This window comes from Coregonus lavaretus, assembly GCF_964263955.1.
Source record: "Coregonus lavaretus genome assembly, chromosome: 1".
Classification (NCBI taxonomy): domain Eukaryota; kingdom Metazoa; phylum Chordata; class Actinopteri; order Salmoniformes; family Salmonidae; genus Coregonus; species Coregonus lavaretus.
In genome coordinates, this window is record NC_139988.1 from 47443143 (window position 1) to 47470378 (window position 27236).

The window sequence follows — 27236 nt, forward strand, 5'->3', positions numbered from 1 at the left end:
GGCCATTTCTTTTGCAAACCCCATCTCATGTGCTACACTGCTAATCAAACAATACTAAATTAAGGGTAACTACTCTCAAAAATCTAAATGTCTTAGATTTTCACATAACTCAAAAGTGGTCTCCTGATGTGATTTAAGCATTGTTATGGGCTTAGAATTGTGTTGTTTTTCTGTTAAGAAAAAGTGTGACTTTGAGAACAAAAACCTGAAAGAAATTGGGAAAATCTTAAACCTGTGAATTTCGGACTCAAATTCAATAGTAGGCCTACTATTAGCATACTGCACAGTACAGCTAGGATTGGCCTAACTGTGAAAGACGATTATGTGATTCATCATTTATAGGTCATTCAGAGTGTATGTCTCTGTTTCACCACTACATCACTGGAACACCCCTACTCATACAGTAAGTGCGATTAGATTTTGAATGACCACAGAGAGTCAGGACACCTGTATTAACGTCCCATCCGAAAGGCAGCACCCTACACAGGGCAATTTCCCCAAATGAAATCAAGGTTTGAAAAGATTATGTTTTAGTCAGATGTTATATCTGTTTACGCTTCTTGCGGTCAATTTGCAATCTAAAACTATTTGTTTTATTATGATCTGGCCCCCCGACCATCCGCTCAAGAAAAAATTGGCCCGCGGCTGAATCTAGTTGATGATCCCTGATCTAGATCATCTCCCAACGAATGAAAGAGAAAATGCCACTCTGTGCCCTGTATCTGAATCCCTTGTTTCCAAGGGGAGGGAAATAAATGAGGCTTTAATAACAAAATATGATGAGGTTGTGAGGCCATAGGTAAAATGGCCTCATCATTCAATGCATTATTCTGCATCCCTGAATCTGACCTGGCCAGATTATCCATTTGGGGCTTGATAAGAAAATATTTATAACACAATAACTGTAAGGATGTTATTGGGCTATTATTAGAAAGAAAAAGACAAAGTCTTCAAACATGCATGAGAGAGGATCAACATGAACAAACAAAATGTGGATAATAACCACTTGAGGGAGAAGGAGTGGTAATGGGAGACTCAATGTGACATATGTTGTGTCACAGATAATTAAAATCGTAACCTTCCCCTAAAGACACAAAACAATACACACACACAGGTACTCACACATACTCACACTTTCCAACACACAGACCAAAATAAAGAGATCCCCTGACCCATCTACACACCCAACACACAGACACACACACACACAAACACCTCAGCGGCAGTTACCTTCTCTCTGTGTGGTGTTATCCCGTTTTGCACCACCTCTGCAGGTCTGTCCGTCTGCTCCTGGGATTCCCGCCGACTCCTGGGCTGCTCCTGGGCCTCATTCTCCCAGCGGGCAAAGCCTTTGCTCTTGGAGGCCTTCCGGTGTGGTCGGTACTTCATTTTTGGGAAGGTGTGGGAGCCCCCGTCCCCAGCCCCCCAGGTGTTCTCTGGCCACAGGTGCTCTGTCTGCGTGGCCTGGCTGGTGGTGGCCCGCTGTAAACTCACAGAGATCCGCTGGGCCGAGCCCGTCATCAGGGTGATGGACTTATGCTCCAGGTCAGAACCTCCAGGTGTCACTGAGGGGAACTCAAACATCTCGTCCTCATCTGCATTGATGACAGTATGACAGGAATGAAATACACTGACCAAGACCATGTTAGTTGAAACGCTGTTGGCATATCACTGAAGTGTTGCTTTACCTTTGCAGGTGGGCATGGCGGGGCTGCTGGGTAGAGAGCTGTGGGTGAGACCTCCATGGGAGACACGTTCCAAAGAGGTGGAGTGCGGCAGCTTCCTACAGGCCAGCACCAACAGCTCCCTGCACTGCTTATGGCAGTTCACGCCACAATCTGAAACAGAACACATAACAGTACTGTCAGGCCAAAGCCCTCACAGTGCATGTATTGAAAAATCCCAAATGTCTTAAATATGTAGTTCTAAGAATAATAGAAAATAGGCCTATACACATTACAGTCCATAGAGCATACCTTTGCACTTGTATCCCTGTTTGATTATTCCCCAGAGCTAAGAGCAACAAGTCCGGAGGGAGGTGGAAAAAGACAAAGGAATGTTAGAATTTGTAATGATGGAAGCATATTCATGCTGCATTATGGTCAGAAGGGGCAGTGTAAACCATTGTGTAATACCGTATTTTTTTTCAATCGCTTTGGTGCAATTTGCAGAAGTACAGTGAGGGAAAAAAGTATTTGATCCCCTGCTGAATTTGTATGTTTGCCCACTGACAAAGACATGATCAGTCTATCATTTTGATGTTAAGTTTATTTGAACAGTGAGAGACAGAATAACAACAACAAAATCCAGAAAAACGCATGTCAAAAATTTTATAAATTGATTTGCTTTTTAATGAGGGAAATAAGTATTTGACCCCTCTGCAAAACATGACTTAGTACTTGGTGGCAAAACCCTTGTTGGCAATCACAGAGGTCAGACGTTTCTTGTAGTTGGCCACCAGGTTTGCACACATCTCAGGAGGGATTTTGTTCCACTCCTCTTTGCAGATCTTCTCCAAGTCATTAAGGTTTCGAGGCTGACGTTTGACAACTCAAACCTTCAGCTCCCTCCACAGATTTTCTATGGGATTAAGGTCTGGAGACGTGCTTCTTCTTGAGCCACTCTTTTGTTGCCTTAGCCGTGTGTTTTGGGTCATTGTCACGCTGGAATACCCATCCACGACCCATTTTCAATGCCCTGGCTGAGGGAAGGAGGTTCTCACCCAAGATTTGACGGTACATGGCCCCGTCCATCGTCCCTTTGATGCAGTGAAGTTGTCCTGTCCCCTTAGCAGAAAAACACCCCCAAAGCATAATGTTTCCACCTCCATGTTTGACGGTGGGGATGGTGTTCTTGGGGTCATAGGCAGCATTCCTCCTCCTCCAAACACGGCGAGTTGAGTTGATGCCAAAGAGCTCGATTTTGGTCTCATCTGACCACAACACTTTCACCCAGTTCTCCTCTGAATCATTCAGATGTTCATTGGCAAACTTCAGACGGGCCTGTATATGTGCTTTCTTGAGCAGGGGGATCTTGCGGGCGCTGCAGGATTTCAGTCCTTCACGGCGTAGTGTGTTACCAATTGTTTTCTTGGTGACTATGGTCCCAGCTGCCTTGAGATCATTGACAAGATCCTCCCGTGTAGTTCTGGGCTGATTCCTCACCGTTCTCATGATCATTGCAACTCCACGAGGTGAGATCTTGCATGGAGCCCCAGGTCGAGGGAGATTGACAGTCTTTTGTGTTTCTTCCATTTGCGAATAATCGCACCAACTGTTGTCACCTTCTCAGCAAGCTGCTTGGCGATGGTCTTGTAGCCCATTACAGCCTTGTGTAGGTCTACAAACTTGTCCCTGACATCCTTGGAGAGCTCTTTGGTCTTGGCCATGGTGGAGAGTTTGGAATCTGATTGATTGATTGCTTCTGTGGACAGGTGTCTTTTATACAGGTAACAAGCTGAGATTAGGAGCACTCCCTTTAAGAGTGTGCTCCTAATCTCAGCTCGTTACCTGTATAAAAGACACCTGGGAGCCAGGAATCTTTCTGATTGAGAGGGGGTCAAATACTTATTTCCCTCATTGAAATGCAAATCAATTTATAGCATTTTTGACATGCGTTTTTCTGGATTTTGTTGTTGTTATTCTGTCTCTCACTGTTCAAATAAACCTACCATTAAAATTATAGACTGATCATTTCTTTGTCAGTGGGCAAACGTACAAAATCAGCAGGGGATCAAATACTTTTTTCCCTCACTGTATGTGGTACACTTTCACAACTCATAGTACAAAATTCAGTAACACTTTATTTGGATAGTCCATCTGTAGATGCTCTACATACTATCATTAACATTTCAACTAACTATCTACTAACCCTAACTCTAACCCTAACCTTAACCCTTATCCTAACCCTAACCCTAAACCTAACCCTAACCATAACCTTAGCCAGCAGTTACTTATCAACAGATAGTTTGTTGATAGTATGGCCATCTGTAGAGCATCTACAAATAAAGTGTGACCCAAAATTCGAAACAGATCATCAAAAAGGCAGTTGTTTCAAAACTTTAAGCACATTTTCAATTGACTAAGTTTATCACTCAAAATCACACAGTCACTTTTTCACCAAACAGTTTCATCTAAAGTAATTGCCTTTTACAATGCAATGCTCACATTTTTATATGATTTTCTTCTCATTTGTTAAAACCCATTTTACTATTACTTAATCCGACTGCTTTTAATTGATAATCACTTAACCATTTGTTAAACCTACAGTTTTTTTTACTGGTTTGTCTACTATAGATTTTGAGAACTACATAATGAAAATGTATGTTTGTAAAGTATTAGTATAAAATTTGATATATACTGTAATGTACTATTATGACTTTACTTCACAGTAAGTTTTTAAAAATCTAATATTGACAAGAACAGAGATGTACTGTATGTAATGCATCCTCTATACAGTAAACATGTATCCAAAATGAAGTTGCTAGGGTATTTCTGATGGGGGGGATTTCACACTGCTTTCCTAAAATTGCATTGAGCAATACAGTACTGTAATACTGTGATGTATGCCATTTACGTAGCAGGCGTTTTATCCACAGTGAGTCCACACATTTTTTTAAGTGACCCTAGGGGAAATCGAACCCAATACTTTGGTGTTGCTAGTGCCATGATTTTACTAACTGAGCCACACAGGACCACTACAATTCATAAGTACAATACAATAATGTAAAATAAAATACATGATTGCAATACAAGTGGAAGGTCTATGATCGCCGTCCCTATGAGCATGCCACCCTCCTCCAGGCCATGGATGAACATGCAATGACATCAATCCAGATCTATGTCAGGCTTGGATTACCCATGCCAAAAGGTTTTTCCCCAGGTGCATGAACAATGAGGGCATTTACTGCGATGTCGATGAGAACCTATAGCCAAATGCTCAAGACAGGCTTGATGCGAACTAGTGCCTGCTAAACGTTATGTTTCTTTCATTCATTTAATTTGTTTTATTTGACTACAGTACACTTATGTTGTAATTATATCTGAACAATATATTTTTGCATCAATGATTGTGAAAGCTGTCTTCAATGATCACACATTTGATCACACATGGGATGGAAATTATGGAAATGTGATTTAACATTTTTGACGGGTCAAATTTGATAGGTAGTGTAAGTGTATTGCCTAATGTGAAAACAGTGTAATGTACTGTACTTTACAGTACTGTAGCATATTACATTCAAAGGGCAATTTTTAAACATGTATCTTGCATTTTTCTGCTATTGAATTAAATTGTTGTTTAAACAACTACATTGAAAATATATCATTATGTTGTGTTCTGGTGATTCAATCAATGTTCTCATGGTATTTCACAGTAAACTTGTATTTTGTTTGTGTGGTGAAAGATGTCTCCAAACAAAATGAATGCACAAGTGTTACCAGTTTGGAGTTTTGTACTAAAAGTTTTGAAAATTCACCACATACTTAGCATAGCACCAAAGTGATTGAAAAAAAACAGTTAACAGTATACAATGTCTCACAACATACTTCCTGTAAACTTGTGTGTGTGTGTGTGTGTTTTATTTGTGTGCCTGTGTGCATGCTCATTTAAGAATAGGAGGACTTATCTGTAGAAATTCTCATTTATTTTCACTAAGTGATGCCTAAAACAACACAAAAATAGAAAGATAGAGGGAACATAATTTGTGTACATATTTTGACACGCAACAAGAACTCTTCTCTCGTGTAAGATGTGCATGCTTTCATTGTTGACTGTGAGTGTTGCCATCACCATGTAAATTGCATTATGTTCCGCCAACACTAGTCAGTGTTGTTTCTTATAAACTTTAATAAACCAACGTAGCCTGCAGTCATGTCAACATATTGCATCTCTGTATTTTGAATGTGGTCCTCTGTAGCTCAGCTGGTAGAGCACGGCGCTTGTAACGCCAGGGTAGTGGGTTCGATCCCTGGGACCACCCATACACAAAAATGTATGCACACATGACTGTAAGTCGCTTTGGATAAAAGCGTCTGCTAAATGGCATATTATATTATTATTATATTTGAATCCCTCTATACACTGTGAATAATCTCTGTCTCAACTTCTTCAAGGAATAAAGATGGACATCTTCTCTCAGCACTGTATCATTTGGTAGCTGGCTGAGGGCTTGCACTAATTTGATGGCAATATATAGCACAGAGTTTCTGACAGAAACAACCAGAAAGCCTATACTTTTCTTCCAACCAAAACTGCACCGTGTCTCTGAGCATAAACAGTTCATGTTTCTCTCAAGGTGCACAGTATACATACAAATCCAGCACAGTGCTCGCAGAAGGTAGGCTTCAGATACGTCATCTCCGTAAAGTTGTGGATAAAACCAGGGCCCATTTTACACTGGAGCAAGGGGTTGGCCCTCAGGAAGTAAGCCATCATCTCATCCTTACTAATCAGGCCATCCCTGGAGTAGAGGAGAGGGGGGGGGGGACAGAGAGAAAGACAAAGAAAGAATACAGATGATAAGATGGAGAGAAAGACAGCTCTTGTTATGCAAACGTGACAGTAAATCCCAACCCTTATTTTGTGTCTTATCCAGACATGGAGAGACCTACAACAATGCTCTAGATTAGACACCCAGTTGGTTTGTGGCAGCTCCAACCCCTGCATGTCTCCAGTCTCCCTCCTAAGGAGCTCAGCCTCCCAGACCTATTTCCTGAGTCATGGAGCTGCTCATGCGACCTGAAATGTGATTTGAGGCGTTCCAGTGAACAGATGAACCACACAGGACACGAGGGCAGAGCACTGTGGGTGGCGCTGCGTGTCCTTCATGGGCTGCCATAACCTTCACCACCCCCCTCCTCAAGCCATGGTGACAAAGCACCACTCCCAGTCAAGGCAGGGCAGGGCTAAAAGCAGATATAACTCTGTTGTGACTTCAGAGTGTTTTCCTGCAGATTTACAATAGGAGGTTTGACAATACCAAGGACCTCATTCATACTGTAACTTTGTGTGGTGAAAAATGGGTGATGATGGCCAGTTATCTTGCTGTGAAATCACAGGGTTTTTAGAATACCCACAGTTGCAGTCTTCTTGCATCTTGGATGCTCGTAACTGCTTTAAAGGCAAATATTAAACAGGCACAAGAATCAGATTACTGTGTTTGTGTATAAGAGATCGGGAGAGAGATATGGGGTGCATGTGTGAAAGGCAAACAAGGTGAGATATATGGGGAGATGGGTTAGGTGTGGAAATGTGAAAATGTGTTTGCATGTGTGTATGTGTGGAACTTGAATGTGTGGGTGGGTGCGTGCATGCTTGTATGGGTTGGGTGTGCGTGTGTGTGTGTGTGTGTGTGTGTGTGGGTGCGTGCTCGGTGCCTGTGTGTGTATGAGTGAGAAAGAGGCAATGTGAGAGAGTGTTTGTTGGTGACAGAAAGAGGGAGATAGAAGTGGAGGATGAGGTGGCTTAGCTGTGACACTTCTGAAGCTGTCATATTTCAATGGTAGACAGGGTCACTCACTTGTCCTTGTCCAACACACAGAAGGAGTCCAAGAAAGGAAAGTTGGCAGCAATACTCTCAAAGTCCTCCTGAGAGATGTAGCCATCATGGTCATGGTTGTAGTTCCTGAATACAGACTTCTCAGAGTAAGACAAGAACAAAGGACTTCAAATGATTTACAAGCACCAGCAATTGTTTTAGTCATAATTTAGTAGTTGCTGTGAACCATTGTGGAAATGGTTCATATACCTACTCAAATATTTGGTATTGTGACAAAAATAGCCACAGACTGATTCTTGAAATAATGTATGAGCTATTTCTGAATGCGTAACTCATCCTGTAGATAATAACATTTTGAAGTGTTTTTTTTAAACTTAGTTTTCTACAACAATGTCATTTCATCAGTCAATAAGAGTTTCAGTTCAGACCACAGCTGTGCTATGTCCTCCTGGACTTTATTCAAGAGACTTTATTTATGCAGATCAGTGTTACTGTAATGGAAGCAACTTACATCCACCACCTTCCTGATGTGCTTGTTCACCACACTGGGGTCAGGTTTGGTTGTCACACCTGATGCCCAGTCCAGAAGGGCCATTGGCTTGTTAGGGGTTGTCGGAGAAGTAGGCTGTGGAGTGGGAAAAGCTGGAGTGAAGATAGGACCACTCAGGTATCCAGTATTATTTATATTCTTTATACATTTCAGTTGATATTTCTAATGACAATAGATCCAACAATACAGCCTATAGACCCAACATGGTGACTTACCAAAGACTTTGGGTTCCGTGGTTCCCTTAGCAAGGATAGCTCATATATCTCATCTTCAGTGTAGTAAAGGTCTAGAGAGAGCTGGGGAAATTGCTTACGATTAAACAGTGTTTCTGCAATAATGAAGCCATTTATTATCATGTTACTCTTCTGTATGATCCTACAAAATGTGGTTTGAGACCCCCTGAAGTGAAAAATGTGACAGAACGATTAACAAGTCAATTTCCTGTTGACGGCGGACCTTTTAGGCCGGGACACTCACGGTGAGCAGGTAGATGAGGTCCATGTTGGGTTCCACGTGGGCTGCAGCACTCTGAAGGGACACCAGTTCGTTGAAGGTGAGGTAGAGCTGCTGCATCTTTACGATGTTCACCTTGTTGTCGTTCACCCAGTCGGGGAAGACCACGTGCACGGCAATCAGGTCCTTCAGGTGGACTCCCAGGATGGGGACCTTGAAGCCTTCGGAGTCTGAGAAGGCCTTGCGGTAAGCACAGTAGTTCCCATTGGAAGAGACCAGCTCCGTCATCTCATTCCAGATCTGATGGGAGGGGTAGGATGGCAGGAAGTAGTGGACAGGATCGATATTAGATACAGCACCGGAAAGAAACAGAGAGAGTGACCAGTGTCGGGGAAGCTACTCTGAAAATATAGCTTACCAAGTTACCAATTACTTCACACTGGAAGAAGTTAAGCTACACTAAAGCTACCCTTAGGAAAATCTAGTTTATTTAAATAAAGTTACTTAGAAAAGGTAGTTCACTACTTCCAAACTACTTACTAGTGAAAAAATATATTTGAAATGTCATAGACCACAAATTGCAAGAACAGATCACTCTGTAGTCAGATGTTAACAGAATGTGTGATTTAGCCTATTAAACACAAAAAGTGAGAATTAGGTACACAAAAAGGGTTTTATGTGAGAATTAGGCAGGTCTGTTGCCGAAAAATAAAGGAAATTCTTGCCTACTTCAGCTTCTGCAAAATGTAATTAAATTACATGTAGTTCACAACTCCCCAAAACTGAATGTAACATCAAATGGCAGGAAATGAAGACGATATAAATGATGCGTGGTGTGCTTTCTGAAACCATCACTACATGGCAGTTGATGAATTGACCTAAATTGATCCTTAGCAGATGCTAAATGATTATGACCATGATCTAAAGTAAATTAAAATGTAGAACCCCATCAGATGATATTAGTGAGGCTGTGACAGAGCAGAGGCAGGCGTATGTGGTGACCTTGTTGACCTCGGGCGCCAGATGAGAGTGGGTCTCCTTCAGACGAGAGACTGAGCTGTGACTCAGACCTCCCACCACGGCCATCAGCGTATTAAAGTTCTGCAGTTGGAGGAGTTTCTGAAGGACAGAGTGGCATGGAAAAAAGTGGAAGAGAGGGGAGGTAGAGGGAGATTTTAGAGAGATAAATAGAAAGATAGAGAGAAATAGAGATAACGAGGAAGAGAAAACAGGGCAAGAAAAAATTACAATAAACAACAAACATACCTAAAATACATTTTTTTATTATTATTTTTTTTACCCCATTTTTCTCCCCAATTTCGTGATATCCAATTGTGATCCAATTACAATCTTGTCACATTGCTGCAACTCCCCAACGGGCTCGGGAGAGGTGAAGGTCGAGTCATGCGTCCTCCGAAACATGACCCGCCAAACCGCGCTTCTTAACACCCACCCGCTTAACCCAGCCGCACCAATGTGTCGGAGGAAACACTGTCCAACTGACGACCGAAGTCAGCCTGCAGGCACCCGGCCCGCCACAAGGAGTCGCTAGAGCGCGATGAGCCAAGTAAAGCCCCCCCGGCCAAACCCTCCCCTAAACCAGACGACGCTGGGCCAATTGTGCGCCGCCCTATGGGACTCCCGGTCACGGCCGGTTGTGACACAGCCTGGGAACGAACCCAGGTCTGTAGTGACGCCTCAAGCACTGCAATGCACTCGGGAGGCCACCTAAAATAACCTTATTTCAAAACAGTAAATAAAAGAACATAAACCAACATAAATTAATGTCTTTACACTGTGCTTATGGAATCAATAGCATGAGGGGAAAGTGCTTGAACATCTTATTTGAAAAATGCGAGAAGCTTTGCATGTAAAAAACAAAAAAAACAAAAATAGCCCTCTTGAGTTAAGGATCGGACCCTTTTTTTCAATTTTCGCCAAAAATGACATACCCAAATCTAACTTGCGTGTAGCTCAGTACCTGAAGCAAGGATATGCACAATCTTGATACCATTTGAAAGGAAACACTTTGAAGTTTGTGGAAATGTGAAATTAATGTAGGAGAATATAACACATTAGATCTGGTAAAAGATAATACAAACAAAAAAAAATGTGTTTTCTATTTATTTTTTTGTTCCATCATCTTTGAAATGCAAGAGAAAGGCCACAATATAATATTGTAGTTTAGGCGCAATTTAGATTTTGGCCACTAGATGGCAGCAGTGTGTGTGCAAAGTTTCAGATTGATCCAGTGAAGCATTGCAATACTGGACTATTTTGTATCAAGTCTGCCCAAATGTGCCGAATTGGTCAATTGATACATTTTCAAGTACATAACTATAGATAACATACAAAAATGATATGGTTATACAAAATGTAAGTTTACACACTCCCAGGAATGTCATACATGATGGATCATTAGCTTATACACTAACTTTCATACATCTAGATGGCCGGGCGGGGTGGGTGTGGAGCCAGAGACAGCAAGGGTTCAAACTGTAGAACCCAGTTCCTACATTTTAATATAAAAATGGATTTCATCAAACAAAACTATGCTACATTTTATCTCTGGGAGCCTCAGGATGACAAATCAGAGCAAGATTACTGAATGTAAGTACATTATTTACCTTCAGAGGTGAATGTATCAAACCAGTTGCCGTGCTACGTTTTTTTGTTGTTGTGCACTCTCCTCAAACAATAGCATGGCATTTTTTCACTGTAATAGCTACTGTAAATTGGACAGTGCAGTTAGATTAACAAGAATTTAAGCTTTCTGCCCATATAAGACATGTCTATGTCCTGGAAAGTTTGCTGTTACTTACAACAGTCATGCTAATCACATTAGCGCATGTTAGCTCAACCGTCCCGTATACGGGACACCGATCCCGTAGAGATTAAACAGCCACGCTTCTGCATTTAAAGGGAAGGCCATTTCACTATAGCTGACAGATTACCTGCATAAACAATGGAGGCAGACATGAGCATGAGTGCTAGTCATTAGTCTTCTGAATATTTCCTTTATCTATATCCTGGTAGATGATAATGGAGGGAGAAGCCCCTGGTCTCTGGTGAGATTGAGAGGCCTAATAGCATGCATGATGCTTAATGTCTGTTAAGAAATACAATGTTTTCTCCCCCCCCCCCCCCCCCATGCACACAGCAATTAGACATGGAGAATCACATTAATAGCGATTAAGTGTTATTGCTGGAGGGATGCCCTGTGCTTACATTGTCTTACGTCAGATAGCGCGAGGATTCCGCCTGCACTGATCTGTTTCGTTTCTCGCAAAGAGCAAGGGGTTTGATCAAAAGTAATTCAACTACAATGTACCATCATAACTTTTTAAAATACTATGTTCGTTCGAGTTCAAGGTTACTTATATAATGATTATTGTGAAAGCTGTCGTGGATTAATTTTGAGATACGTTGTGATATGCAACCTGCTAAAGAGCATTAAGAAATACAATAAGCTATAAGACTAGACTTAAATTGTTGATAAGAAGGGTAACACTGAATCTTAGCCCTGATTCTCATGTTGGCCCTTCTCAACTCAGAGAACTGGTTGATAAAAGGGTAATTCATCTGAAACTGAGATTGATCCACAACTTCCTGTATGGCATAGTCCCCATGTATCTAAAAAGCTATTTTACTTCAGTAAGGGACTCACATTCTTACGCCACCAGAGGCAGTGCCAAGTCGTTTTAAGTTTTGGTATATGTATCTGTTTTCGGGTTGTCACACAAAATCAAATCAAAAATACATGAGGAAAGCATATAGAGAAGGCCTTTCTATAAGAGAAAAGAAAGCATGTGTGGGCAGCAGTAGATTTTAATGACCGAAGGGTGTTATGATCTAATTGACAATGTTCCAACTCCATTGATACAGATGATTTAATGCAAGTCTGGCTCAGCTAACTGTCTAATTAATATACGATACATGCTCAATATTGAACCATGAGTCCCTCTCCCTTCCTCTGCTGTTCTTTCTCCTTCAGGATGTTCACATACTTATAATGAGAGATGTTCTGCACATAGAGGTGGCGAAAGAAACCCCCTATTCATTTAAAGTGTTACAGTGCCGTACAGTTAATGAGAATTTATGCCTCAAGATATTGCCCTCACCTCCTTTACAATTGTAATTAACAATCTAACTATTTAGACAAACACTTTATATTTAGACTACTATTTACTATCTAACAATTGTCAGAGTGGGCGGGTTTAACACTCATTGGAGAAATGAAATTGTGAGGAGTTCTGGAATATAGGATGTAAGTGGAGAGAATGAAGAAGCGTGAAACAGCACCACCCCAGCTGTCAGAGAGAGAGAGAGAGAGAGAGAGAGAGAGAGAGGAGAGAGATACCATCTCTCTCTTCCTACCTGGGCCACATTGATGTATTTGGTGATGACCTCAGCGCGGTGTTGGGGTGTCAGCTTACTGAGCACCATGAGCTGAACCCACTGGGACACTCCGTTGAACAGGGCGATGGAGCGCTCCAGCGTTGGGTTGTCCACCACACATCCGTGCATCACATAGCTTTGGTAGTCTGTGAACTGGGTATGGCGGTTGGAGAAAGAGAGAGTTAGTGTACGTGGTACAGTGGGGGAAAAAACTATTTAGTCAGCCACCAATTGTGCAAGTTCTCCCACTTAAAAAGATGAGAGAGGCCTGTAATTTTCATCATAGGTACACGTCAACTATGACAGAGAAATTGAGATTTTTTTTTCAAGAAAATCACATTGTAGGATTTTTTATGAATTTATTTGCAAATTATGGTGGAAAATAAGTATTTGGTCACCTACAAACAAGCAAGATTTCTGGCTCTCACAGACCTGTAACTTCTTCTTTAAGAGGCTCCTCTGTCCTCCACTCGTTACCTGTATTAATGGCACCTGTTTGAACTTGTTATCAGTATAAAAGACACCTGTCCACAACCTCAAACAGTCACACTCCAAACTCCACTATGGCCAAGACCAAAGAGCTGTCAAAGGACACCAGAAACAAAATTGTAGACCTGCACCAGGCTGGGAAGACTGAATCTGCAATAGGTAAGCAGCTTGGTTTGAAGAAATCAACTGTGGGAGCAATTATTAGGAAATGGAAGACATACAAGACCACTGATAATCTCCCTCGATCTGGGGCTCCACGCAAGATCTCACCCCGTGGGGTCAAAATGATCACAAGAACGGTGCGCAAAAATCCAAGAACCACACGGGGGGGACCTAGTGAATGACCTGCAGAGAGCTGGGACCAAAGTAACAAAGCCTACCATCAGTAACACACTATGCCGCCAGGGACTCAAATCCTGCAGTGCCAGACGTGTCCCCCTGCTTAAGCCAGTACATGTCCAGGCCCGTCTGAAGTTTGCTAGAGTGCATTTGGATGATCCAGAAGAGGATTGGGAGAATGTCATATGGTCAGATGAAAGCAAAATAGAACTTTTTGGTAAAAACTCAACTCGTCGTGTTTGGAGGACAAAGAATGCTGAGTTGCATCCAAAGAACACCATACCTACTGTGAAGCATGGGGGTGGAAACATCATGCTTTGGGGCTGTTTTTCTGCAAAGGGACCAGGAAGACTGATCCGTGTAAAGGAAAGAATGAATGGGGCCATGTATCGTGAGATTTTGAGTGAAAACCTCCTTCCATCAGCAAGGGCATTGAAGATGAAACGTGGCTGGGTCTTTCAGCATGACAATGATCCCAAACACACCGCCCGGGCAACGAAGGAGTGGCTTCGTAAGAAGCATTTCAAGGTCCTGGAGTGGCCTAGCCAGTCTCCAGATCTCAACCCCATAGAAAATCTTTGGAGGGAGTTGAAAGTCCGTGTTGCCCAGCGACAGCCCCAAAAAATCACTGCTCTAGAGGAGATCTGCATGGAGGAATGGGCCAAAATACCAGCAACTGGTAGAGCACGGCGCTTGTAAAGCCAAGGTAGTGGGTTCGATCCCCGGGACCACCCATACACAAAAATGTATGCACACATGACTGTAAGTCGCTTTGGATAAAAGCGTCTGCTAAATGGCATATTATATATATATTATTATATTGTGAAGACTTACAGAAAATGTTTGACCTGTGTCATTGCCAACAGAGGGTATATAACAAAGTATTGAGAAACTTTTGTTATTGACCAAATACTTATTTTCCACCATAATTTGCAAATAAAATCATAAAAAATCCTACAATGTGATTTTCTGGAAAAACAATTCTCATTTTGTCTTTCATAGTTGACGTGTACCTACAGTGGGGAAAAAAAGTATTTAGTCAGCCACCAATTGTGCAAGTTCTCCCACTTAAAAATATGAGAGAGGCCTGTAATTTTCATCATAGGTACACGTCAACTATGACAGACAAAATGAGGAAAAAAAATCCAGAAAATCACAATGTAGGATTTTTTATGAATTTATTTGCAAATTTTGGTGGAAAATAAGTATTTGGTCAATAACAAAAGTTTCTCAATAATTTGTTATATACCCTTTGTTGGCAATGACACAGGTCAAACGTTTTCTGTAAGTCTTCACAAGGTTTTCACACACTGTTGCTGGTATTTTGGCCCATTCCTCCATGCAAATCTCCTCTAGAGCAGTGATGTTTTGGGGCTGTCGCTGGGCAACACAGACTTTCAACTCCCTCCAAAGATTTTCTATGGGGTTGAGATCTGGAGACTGGCTAGGCCACTCCAGGACCTTGAAATGGTTCTTACGAAGCCACTCCTTCGTTGCCCGGGTGGTGTGTTTGGGATCATTGTCATGCTGAAAGACCCAGCCACATTTCATCTTCAATGCCCTTGCTGATGGAAGGTTTTCACTCAAAATCTCACGATACATGGCCCCATTCTTTCCTTTACACGGATCAGTCGTCCTGGTCTATTGCAGAAAAACAGCCCCAAAGCATGATGTTTCCACCCCCATGCTTCACATTAGGTATGGTGTTCTTTGGATGCAACTCAGCATTCTTTGTCCTCCAAACACGACGAGTTGAGTTTTTACCAAAAAGTTCTATTTTGGTTTCATCTGACCATATGACATTCTCCCAATCCTCTTCTGGATCATCCAAATGCACTCTAGCAAACTTCAGACGGGCCTGGACATGTACTGGCTTAAGCAGGGGGACACGTCTGGCACTGCAGGATTTGAGTCCCTGGCGGCGTAGTGTGTTACTGATGGTAGGCTTTGTTAATTTGGTCCCAGCTCTCTGCAGGTCATTCACTAGGTCCCCCCGTGTGGTTCTGGGATTTTTGCTCACCGTTCTTGTGATCATTTTGACCCCACGGTGTGAGATCTTGCGAGGGAGATTATCAGTGGTCTTGTATGTCTTCCATTTCCTAATAATTGCTCCCACAGTTGATTTCTTCAAACCAAGCTGCTTACCTATTGCAGATGCAGTCTTCCCAGCCTGGTGCAGGTCTACAATTTTGTTTCTGGTGTCCTTTGACAGCTCTTTGGTCTTGGCCATAGTGGAGTTTGGAGTGTGACTGATTGAGGTTGTGGACAGGTGTCTTTTATACTGATAACAAGTTCAAACAGGTGCCATTAATACAGGTAACGAGTGGAGGACAGAGGAGCCTCTTAAAGAAGAAGTTACAGGTCTGTGAGAGCCAGAAATCTTGCTTGTTTGTAGGTGACCAAATACTTATTTTCCACCATAATTTGCAAATAAATTCATTACAAATCCTACAATGTGATTTTCTGGATTTTTTTTCTCAATTTGTCTATCACAGTTGACGTGTACCTATGATGAAAATTACAGGCCTTTCTCATCTTTTTAAGTGGGAGAACTTGCACAATTGGTGGCTGACTAAATACTTTTCCCCCCCACTGTATGTATAGTACCGCTGAGTAAATAACACAGACGTCATTGGCATATACAGTACTGTGCCCTCCATCGCTGGTGAATTTACAAGTGAACTACCCAGCAAATAAAACTAACTGAAATGTAGAGCAAACGTATCTAATAAAAATTTGATTTGATTTGATTCTGTGGTGGTGTGTAATTATCCTGGGGATGAAGTTAGTTGACAGCCAAAGCTTTGTTCTTGTAGTTAGTAACAGAACTAGAGGGGCCAAAAAAAGAGTTCTGTGGAAAAAGCACTCTTGGAAAGAGTGTTGAGGAAAGTCACACACAGGGGTTAGATAGGGATGAAAGGACCCCAGCAGGTGGATCGGTTCTCAGGGCAAGTGTCTTTTTCCACCAGGGACACTCACTGATATCCTCCTGATGGACTTGTACTCCAGGAACGTGAGGTGTTCAGCCAGCTCCATGGGCTCTAGGTGGTCAAAGAGGAGTGAGGCTTTGCCCTTCTTGGCCTGCTTCTTCCTCTGGGTCAGCTTTCTCATCCAGTCATATGATGGGCTAGAACGAAATACACACAATCTGTTGAAACTTGAAACTCTCTAGTGACTGTGTGTGTGTGCTTGTGTGACCGTCCTTGGGTAGTCCCTCACATGGTGGAGATGTCAATGAGTTTGTTGTGTTCCTCACAACCCAGCTGAGCCGCCACGTCTCTGAACTCCTCAGTGAGGCGGATAAGGCCCAGGTCCAGGTTAAACTCTGCAGGGAACACCGTAATCCAGTACCTGACACACACACACACACACACACACACACACACACACACACACACACACACACACACACACACACACACACACACACATGAATGGCTGATTTAGCACTAAAAAAGTATTCAGACCCCTTGACTTTTTCCAAATGTTCTTACGTTACAGCCCTATTCTGAAATGGATTAAATAAAATGTTTCCTCATCAATCTACACACAATACCCCATAATGACAAAGCGAAAACAAGTTGTTTGACATTGTTGCAAATTTATTAAAAATAAAAAACAGAAATACCTTATTTACATAAGTATTCAGACCCTTTGCTATGAGACTCGAATTTGAGATCAGGTGCATCCTGTTTCCATTGATCATCCTTGAGATGTTTCTAGAACTTGATTGGAGTCCACCTGTGGTAAATTCAATTGATTGGACATGATTTGGAAAGGCACACACCTGTCTATATAAGGTCCCACAGTTGACAGTGCATGTCAGAGCAAAAACCAAGACATGAGGTCGAAGGAATTGTCTATAGAGCTCCGAGACAGGAATGTGTCGAGGCACAGATCTGGGGAAGGGTACCAACACATTTCTGCAGCATTGAAGGTCCCAAAGGCACCCAAATGACTCTCAGACCATGAGAAACAAGATTCTCTGTTCTGATGAAAACAAGATTGAACTCTTTCGCCTGAATGCCAAGCGTCATGTCTGGAGGAAACCTGGCACCATCCATACGGTGAAGCACGTGGTGGCAGCATCATGCTGTGGGGATGTTTTTTAGCAGCAGGGACTAGGAGACTAGTCAGGATCGAGGGAAAGATGAACGGAGAAAAGTACAGAGAGATCCTTGATGAAAACCTGATCCAGAGTGCTCAGGACCTCAGACTGGGCCGAAGGTTCACCTTCCAACAGGACAACGACACTAAGCACACAGCCAAGACAACGCAGGAGTGGTTCGTGACAAGTCTCTGAATGTCTTTGAGGGGCCAGCCAGAGCCCGGACTTGAACCCGATCGAACATCTCTGGAGTGACCTGAAAATAGCTGTGCAGCGACGCTTCCCATCCAACCTGACAGAGCTTGAGAGGATCTGAAGAGATGAATGGGAGAAACTCCACAAATACAGGTGTGCCAAGCTTGTAGCATCATACCCAAGAAGACTCGAGGCTGTAATCGCTGCCAAAGGTGCTTCAACAACGTGCTGAGTAAAGTGTCTGAATACTTATGTAAATGTCATATTTCTACAACTTGTTTTTGCTTTGTCATTATGGGGTATTGTGTATAGATTGATGAGGGGAAAAAAACAATTTAATCAATTTTAGAATAAGGCTGTAACGTAACAAAATTTGGAAAAGTGAAGGGGTCTGAATACTTTCCGAATGCACTGTATGTTGCAGTTATACAATATGTTTACTGTTAGCATGTGTACATTATGTCCGGACAGTCTGACTGAACATCATAGCGCATAGCTCCAAGCAGCAGTGCCTGTAGAATATGAATGATTCACAATGATATCATAGTCTCAGAGGGCAAAGGCAGAGTTGAGGGTACTGATCCTGCACAAGAACTGCCGTGGGCTCCTTGCTCAGTGATTTGTAGTGTGATGTGGCTAATGGGAGTGGTGAGAATGGCAAGTCTAGCAAACATAGTCAGAAACGTGGCCTAGATTTTATCAACCCAACAAATCATGTTTCCCTAATATGGAAATAACAAATGAATACAGAGAACCATTAACAAGATAATGGCCATTGTGGTATTCCCCCTTCAGATTCAAATTAACTGCAAAATAACATGAACTTTAATATGGCCCCTCCTTACAGTAGTTAACATTATATTCAGATTATTTATTTAGTCTCTGAATTTCATATAAAGGTTGCACACAAAATAATAGGACAGATGGATTGGCAGACAGTGGTGGAGAATTACTTTAAAGGGGTTACCAGTGAAATAAGGGTCTGTGTATTCTGTTAAAGATTACCTGAGGACGTTTTGGGGTAAATAATGGATCACAAGACTCCTGATTCACTAAATGCTTTCGCCCCAAGCAATATCTCCACTTTAGATGGCAGGCAGCGGTCCACGTCTCATGAGGACAGCCACTGGCTGTCATTTTTAATGACATCTTCTCATCCCTCATTGCACCAGCCAGTCAGTCACAGAGCCCCGAGAGAGGAGCACACAACCTGCACTGCATTTTCAGCCTAGCAATACAAAACATCTTCAATACTGAAGAGCTCAGAAACTCATGGGTATGTAGTAGTGTTTTATTTACCTCATTAAATAGCAGATCTTCAGTCTCGTTCTTTGGCACTCATCTCCATGGCAGTCACGGTACGTGGGGTTGTGTCAAGGATAGTTTAGCACTTTTTGGAGACAGTGTCCGAAGCCCTATTACAAATGGACACACATTCCAAATTTCCAACAACCCCCCTCCCCCAAAAATATAACAATAAAACAACATCTTTCACAAGAAGCAGCTGTATATTTATCAGTTGGACAAAATGTCTCCTCTAATGAAGAATAACTCAAGTGTTCAAAAAGGAATGCCCAGTATGTGGAAATATAAAAACAATGAAAGGTCTGGCCATGTAATGAATCTCTCCACCAATGAATGTGTGCATTTTCTAAATAATTGTCACTTGGCCAATGTTTTACGTCCTTGAACCGTTGAAATATACAGGTAACTGCCAAAATAAAGGAAACACGTGAGTAAATGAGGGATACAAAGCATATTGAAAGCAGGTGCTTCCACACAGGTGGGTTTCCTGAGCTAATTAAGCATTTAACATCCCATCATGCTTAGGGTCATGTATAAAAAATTCCCTGAATTTTGCAACTCTAACCATGGCTAGAAGAAGAGATCTCAGTGACTTTGAAAGAGGGGTCTCAAAAGGAGCATAGGGGGTTTAAAGATGAGGGTGTCGCATTCCTCCAATAGAGTTCCAGACACCTGTAGAATCTATGCCAAGACGCATTGAAGCTGTTCTGGTGGCTCGTGGTGGCCCAACGCCCTATTAAGACACTTTATGCTGGTGTTTCCTTTATTTTGGCAGTTACCTGTAGATCTTAGAAGTAGTTTTGGAGAGGCCTTGGGCGTGGAGCCAGGTCTGCAGCGTAGCCTTTCTATATCACTTTCAAAAGGAACTCAGCTGTTTCTCTGCCAAGGATATAGTCACAACCATGCAGCAGAGCAGGCTAACCCCTGCCTTCTCTGTGGTACTATGAAACTCTCCCAGCATGGAGGGTCAGGATGGATGCTTAATGGATGTATACATGACTGTGGAAAACACACACAATCAATTGGTCTCGCCTTCTCTCAAGACGACTGAAAAATATTCTCATGGGCTAACTCACAAACAAGGAGGCGAATAAATGTAGGAGCTAAAATACATCTCTCAGCAACAGCTGAAGGACAACGATAAGTACTGTATATTTTGTTGGATTAATGAAAAAGCAAAAAGTGAGAGGAAGGGCAGAATAGTGCCTTTGTATTCTGTCATATGAAAGAGGCTCTCTGCTCTGGCTCTCCTCTGAGGCAGCTTCATACTGCATGGAGAAGGTAAGATTTTCCGCAAACTGGTCCCAGGGGGCCAGTATGAAAAATTTATGCACTCACTAATTGTAAATCGCTCTGGATAAGAGCGTCTGCTAAATGACTAAAATATAAATGTAAATTATATTTCACTTCCCATACGGTGAGGTTAGGATTGGAGGTAGGGTAATCGCTAATCTGACTCTAGATCTGCAGTTAGGGGCATCCTCCATCTGGAGCACCACAGCCATTACTCCAACCACAAGCAGGGAAAAGATGGGGTTCATCAGTCATCAGTGGAGAGGCCTGACACTAGGCATTGTAATATCTCAGGGTGTCTTTCCAGAAGCAAAGATATCAAAGCACTTAGTGGTATGGCGTCTCCAGGAAAACACTGTCCAGGACCCTGCTAACTGAATCAGATTAAAATGCACAGTCATGGCACACTAGATAAAAATCACAAAGAGGAATGGAATGCTAACAGCTATCGATTCGATCCAGGTTGCACTTCCTTTTGAAGTGGTTCTTTATCTCTAACATTGCTCTCAAATGCATTTGCACTTAACATGTCTTATTCTTCCTGTTTTGTCCCATGGAATAAATATTGTGGATCTAAATGTTTTCCTCATAACCCTGGACTATCGGACCACCATCTTATTACGTTTGCAATTGCAACAAATAATCTGCTCAGACACCAACCAAGGACCATCAAAAGCCATGCTATAAATTATCGGACAACCCAAAGATTCCTAGAGGCCCTTCCAGACTCTCTCCACCTACTCAAGGATGACAGAATACAAAAATCAGTTAACGACCTAACTGGGGATCTAAATGTAACCTTGCATAATACCCTAGATGCAGTCGCACCCCTAAAAACAAAAAATATTTGTCACAAGAAACTAGCTCCCTGGTATACAGAAAATACCCAAGCCCTGAAGCAAGCTTCCAGAAAATTGGAACGGAAATGGCGCTCCACCAAACTGGAAGTCTTCCTACTAGCTTGGAAAGAATATACAGTGCAATATCGAAGAGCCCTCACTGCTGCTCGATCATCCTACATTTATTTTTGACTATGTTGAACATAATAAATGGCTCCCTATCCTCCGGATGTGTACCAAACTCACTAAAAGTGGCAGTAATAAAACCTCTCTTGAAAAAGCCAAACCTTGACCCAGAAAATGAAAAAAACTATCGGCCTGTATCGAATCTCCCATTCCTCTAAACATTTTTTGAAAAAGCTGTTGTGCAGCAACTCACTGCCTTCCTGAAGACAAATAATGTATACGAAACGCTTCAGTCTGGTTTTAGTCCCCATCATAGCACTGAGACTGCACTGGTGAAGGTGGTAAATGACCTTTTAATGGCGTCAGACCAAGGCTCTGCATCTGTTCTCGTGCTCCTAGACCTTAGTGCTGCTTTTGACACCATCAATCACCACATTATTTTGGAGAGATTGGAAACCTTAATTGGTCTACAAGGACAAGTTCTTGCCTGGTTTAGATCTTATCTGTCGGAAAGATATCAGTTTGTCTCTGTGGATGGTTTGTCCTCTGACAAATCAATTGTATGTTTTGGTGTTCCTCAAGGTTCTGTTTTAGGACCACTATTGTTTTCACTATATATTTTACCTCTTGGTGATGTCATTCGGAAACACAATGTTAACTTTCATTGCTATGCGGACGACACACAGCTGTACATTTCGATGAAACATGGTGAAGCCCCAAAATTGCCTACCCTGGAAGCCTGTGTTTCAGATATAAGGAAGTGGATGGCGGCAAATGTTTTACTTTTAAACTCGGACAAAACAGAGATGCTAGTTCGAGGTCCCAAGAAACAAAGAGATCTTCTGCTGGATCTGTCAATTAATCTTGATGGTTGTACAGTCGTCTAAAAAAAAAATGTGAAGGACCTCGGCGTTACTCTGGACCCTGATCTCTCTTTTGACGAACATATCAAGAATATATATATCAGAAACTTTTTGTCCAAAAATGATGCAGAAAAGCTAATCCATGCTTTTGTCACTTCTAGATTAGACTACTGCAATGCTCTACTCTCCGGCTACCCTGATAAAGTACTAAATAAACTTCAGTTAGTGCTAAACACGGCTGCTAGAATCTTGACTAGAACCCCAAAATGTGATCATATTACTTCAGTGCTAGCCTCTATACACTGGCTTCCTGTTAAGGCTAGGGCTGAATTCAAGGTTTTACTGCTAACCTACAAAACATTACATGGGCTTGCTCCTACCATCTCTCCGATTTGGTCCTGCCGTATATACCTACACGTACGCTACGGTCACAAGACGCAGGCCTCCTTATTGTCCCTAGAATTTCTAAGCAAACAGCTGGAGGCAGAGCTTTCTCCTATAGAGCTTAATCTTTATGGAATGGTCTGCCTATCCATGTGAGAGACGCAGACTCAGTCTCGACCTTTAAGTCTTTACTGAAGACTCATCTCTTCAGTAGGTCCTATGATTGAGTGTAGTCTGGCCCAGGGGTGCGACAAACCGCCCTTGCTGTCTCTGCCTGGCCGGTTCCCGTCTCTCCATTGGGATTCTCTGACTCTTACCCTATTACGGGGGCTGAGTCACTGGCTTACTGGTGCTTTTAATGCCGTCCCTAGGAGGGGTGCGTCACTTGAGTGGGTTGAGTCACTGACGTGATCTTCCTGTCCAGTTTGTCGCCCCTATTACGGGGGCTGAGTCACTGGCTTACTGGCTTACTGGTGCTTTTCATGCCGTCCCTAGGAGGGGTGTGTCACTTGAGTGGGTTGAGTCACTGACGTGATCTTCCTGTCCAGTTTGTCGCCCCCTCGGGCTCGTGCAGTGGAGGAGATCTTTGTGGGCTATACTCAGCCTTGTCTCAGGGTAGTAGGTTGGTGGTCTGTTGATATTCCTCTGGTGGTGTGGGGGCTGTGCTTTGGCAAAGTGGGTGGGGTTATATCCTGCCTGGTTGGCCCTGTCCGGGGTTATCGTCGGACGGGGCCACAGGGTCTCCCGACCCCCCCTGTCTCAGCCTCCAGTATCTATGCAGCAATAGTGTATGTGCCGAGGGGCTAGGGTCAGTCTGTTATATCTGGTGTTATTCTCCTGTCTTATCCGGTGTCCTGTGTGAATTTAAGTATGCTCCCTCTAATTCTCTCTCTCTCCTTCTCTCCCTCCCCTCCCGGAGGACCTGAGCCCTAGGACCATGCCTCAGGACTACCTGGCCTGATGACTCCTTGCTGTCCCCAGTCCACTTGGTCGTGCTGCTGCTCCAGTTTCAACTCTTCTGCCTGTGGCTATGGAACCCTGACCTGTTCCCCGGACGTGCTACCTTGTCCCAGATCTGCTGTCTTCAACTCTCTCTCTCTACCGCACCTGCTATTTCAACCTCTAAATGCCCGGCTATGAAAAGCCAACTGACATTTACTCCTGATGTACTGACCTGTTGCAACCTCTACAACCACTGTGATTATTATTTGACCCTGCTGGTCATTTATGAACGTTTGAACATCTTGAAGAACAATCTGGCCTTAAAATGGCCATGTACTCTTATAATCTCCACCCGGCACAGCCAGAAGAGGACTGGCCAACCCTCAGAGCCTGGTTCCTCTCTAGGTTTCTTCCTAGGTTCCTGCCTTTCTAGGGTTTTTCATAGCCACCATGCTTCTACATCTGCATTGCTTGCTGTTTGAGGTTTTAGGCTGGGTTTCTGTATAGCACTTTGTGACATCTGCTGATGTTAAAAGGGCTTTATAAATACATTTGATTGATTGATTGATTGATTGACTGTAGTTTTCATAGGACAATCTGCCTTAACCCAGAGCTGTGCGATCAACCAATCATAATTGGTTGCTAGAAATGACACAAACAGTTGACTGATATACTATCCCTCAAAATAAACAATATTTTGTATACTCAGGAAAAGTCACTCAGGGTTAGTCAGTGTCCACCCAGAAAATACATTGGGCACAGTCAGGGAACACAGCATTCCATAGCGCCCATATTGTATACTCTGCCATATCTAAACACAACCAGAAAGGCTCTAAATGGCGTATGACAACTGTTCTTTGTTGGTCTGGTGAGAATCCACATGGAAGGATATATCATGAGCAGCTTCCCGGCCAGCTCTGTGGATGTGACATACCAGCGGTGCATCAGCAGCAGGGTGCGAGGGAGCTGGTTGGACTGCAACTCCCCATTGTCATCTGTGGAGAGGGATCACACCATAGAAAAGGAACAATTAGAACACATCTACACTGAGTGTACAAAACATTATAAACACCCGCTCTTTCCATGACATAGACTGACCAGGTGAATTCAGGTGAAAGCTATGATCCCTTATTGGAGGAGACAGATTAAAGATGGATTTTTAAGCCTTGAGACAATTGAGAGATGGATTGTGTATGTGTGCCATTCAGAGGGTTAATGGGCAAGGCAAAATATTTAAGTGCCTTTGAACCGGATATGGTAGTAGGTGCCAGGCGCACCAGTTTGAGTGTATCAAGAACAGCAACGCTGCTGAGTTTTTCACCCTAAACAGTTTCCCATGTGTATCAAGAATGGTCCACTACCCAAAGGACATCCAGCCAACTTGACACAACTGTGGGAAGCATTGGAGTCAACATGGGCCAGCATCCCTGTGGAACGCTTCCGACACCTTGTAGAGTCCATGCCCAGACGAATTGAGGCTGTTCTGAGGGCAAAAGGGAGTGCAACTCAATATTAGGAAGGTGTTCCTAATGTTTTGTACACTCAGTGTATACTGTTTGGATCACATCACACACCACTGATATAGCTTCCCCACTGTGTTTCTGTGATTGGTTACTCACCAAAAGCCTGGATGCAGGCATCCAGTAGCATGTTGAGAGGGGCTGCCTTCCCCAGCGTCGATGATCCCATGGTCCCACAGGACGACTCCTCACAGCAGAGATGGGTTCACGGCCCCCGAGCGGGAGAACACATGGTACACCTCCACACCTGGAGGTCAGGGGTCAAAGCCTGCTCAGGAGCTCTCTGTGAGGAGAGAAGACACAGCCAGGCTAAACAAACATTGCTTACATCTCTTTCTAAGATTATTGTAAACACATGCAGACATGGGTGTGGATGTCGTTTATTCATCAGCACACAATCGTAATTTCTGTTCTAATTGTGGACATATACACACTAAATTCACCAGACGTATTTCCATATACATTACAAACGAACACTACATGGATTCTATACTAGGTTTTTCAATAAACTACAGTGGCTAGTGAAAAGAGGCGATGTAATAAGATAGCCAGTTCAGTGCATTCCTCCAGCATCATGCTCCTCTCCTCCACATCTGCAGGAGTTGGGCAGTCTTCTGAGAACTCCCATGGCAGCCATCCATGTTTTATGACTTTCTGATGTGCTAAGTGCGTGATACCACCAAAACAGCTCATGATTCCATACAAATTGCATAATACTCTTCTGGCCCAGTGAGCGCGACAAGACTACATCTGTCTACCATGGCCTGGTTGGGGACTGGGTTTATGTCATCTGGATACAGTGGTTTCTGTCTGTCTGACGAATATCAGTGATTGTCAGTTCATATAGTATCGCCACTGATACCAACACAAAGTTAAGTAAAGTACAGACAAGGTCATTTTAGAATGTTATTCTAGGGTTTTAGATTCCAGATTAGATTTGACAAGACAACAATAAAGGTTGATATAGCAGAGCGAGTTGTCTGTACTGATGACATTAGAGGTGGCATCATCGAGAAGTTTGGTTGGTGGTTTTGGAAACTGTGGCTGATTTGGATTGGTTGCAGTAGCGGTGCGTGGGTAAAATCACTGAGGAAGCCAAGCCAGTAAAAAATCCATATTACAACCTATGTTGTGATAATTGCGTTGTTTTCTCTATAACCCATTCATTCATACGCCACCGTGATATACAATAAGGCTGTGACAACAAAAAGACAACAGTCACACAGTGGCGGAATAAATGTAAGTACACAGATGTTTGATTCATTACAAAACCAGAGAGCAACATCTGTCCCCAAAGCAAATATTGCATGTAACAAACAGTTATATGACCTGCAACATGGTCAAGCAAGTTGTTTTTGACAGTTTACTAAACAACTACTGATTTAGAACCACAGAGTTACCTCAAGTCAGCACAAAGACAACAGGAGCACCACCTCCGCTATTCCAGCACCATTTCAAATTAAACATAATCAAATCAAGAAGGCTACATATGCTTAGTTTAATACACTGAAAACAAACTTAAAGATACCAAAAACAAAGATGCTAAATATCATGTGGCTGTCCATGGTACTGATTTCTGTCTGTGTGTGTGTGCATGTGTGCATGCGTGCTTGCAAGTATTATTATTTTTTGACCCTACATGTAGACTAGCAGAACGCCAATGCCATCCTCCTCTTTTTCTCTCTCTCTGTGGTCCTCTGTAGCTCAGCTGGTAGAGCACGGCGCTTGTAACGCCAAGGTAGTGGGTTCGATCCCCGGGACCACCCATACACAAAAAAAATGTATGCACGCACGACTGTAAGTCGCTTTGGATAAAAGCGTCTGCTAAATGGCATATTATTATTATTTCATGTTGGCAAAACGGTCTATGGCTCTGTCACACAATGCACTTTTAGTTTTTGTTGTCAAAGGCTACCTGGCTAAAATGCTTGCTA

At 42.8% G+C, this 27236-nt stretch overlaps 1 protein-coding gene across 1 annotated transcript; it reads right to left on the reverse strand.

Moving 5' to 3' along the window:
• Positions 1-1176: 1176 nt before the first annotated feature.
• Positions 1177-25471, reverse strand: LOC311133317 (ras guanyl-releasing protein 3-like; the record flags this gene model as incomplete). The annotated part of the gene is made up of 15 exons (XM_084166821.1): positions 1177-1595; positions 1689-1838; positions 1977-2013; positions 6313-6460; positions 7520-7635; positions 8010-8123; positions 8264-8344; positions 8526-8801; positions 9504-9620; positions 12879-13052; positions 16707-16854; positions 16947-17078; positions 19330-19392; positions 24663-24777; positions 25402-25471. The coding sequence occupies 15 exons, from the start codon at positions 25469-25471 to the stop codon at positions 1177-1179; spliced, it is 2160 nt and encodes a 719-aa protein (XP_084022947.1).
• Between the last annotated feature and the right edge of the window lie 1765 nt (positions 25472-27236).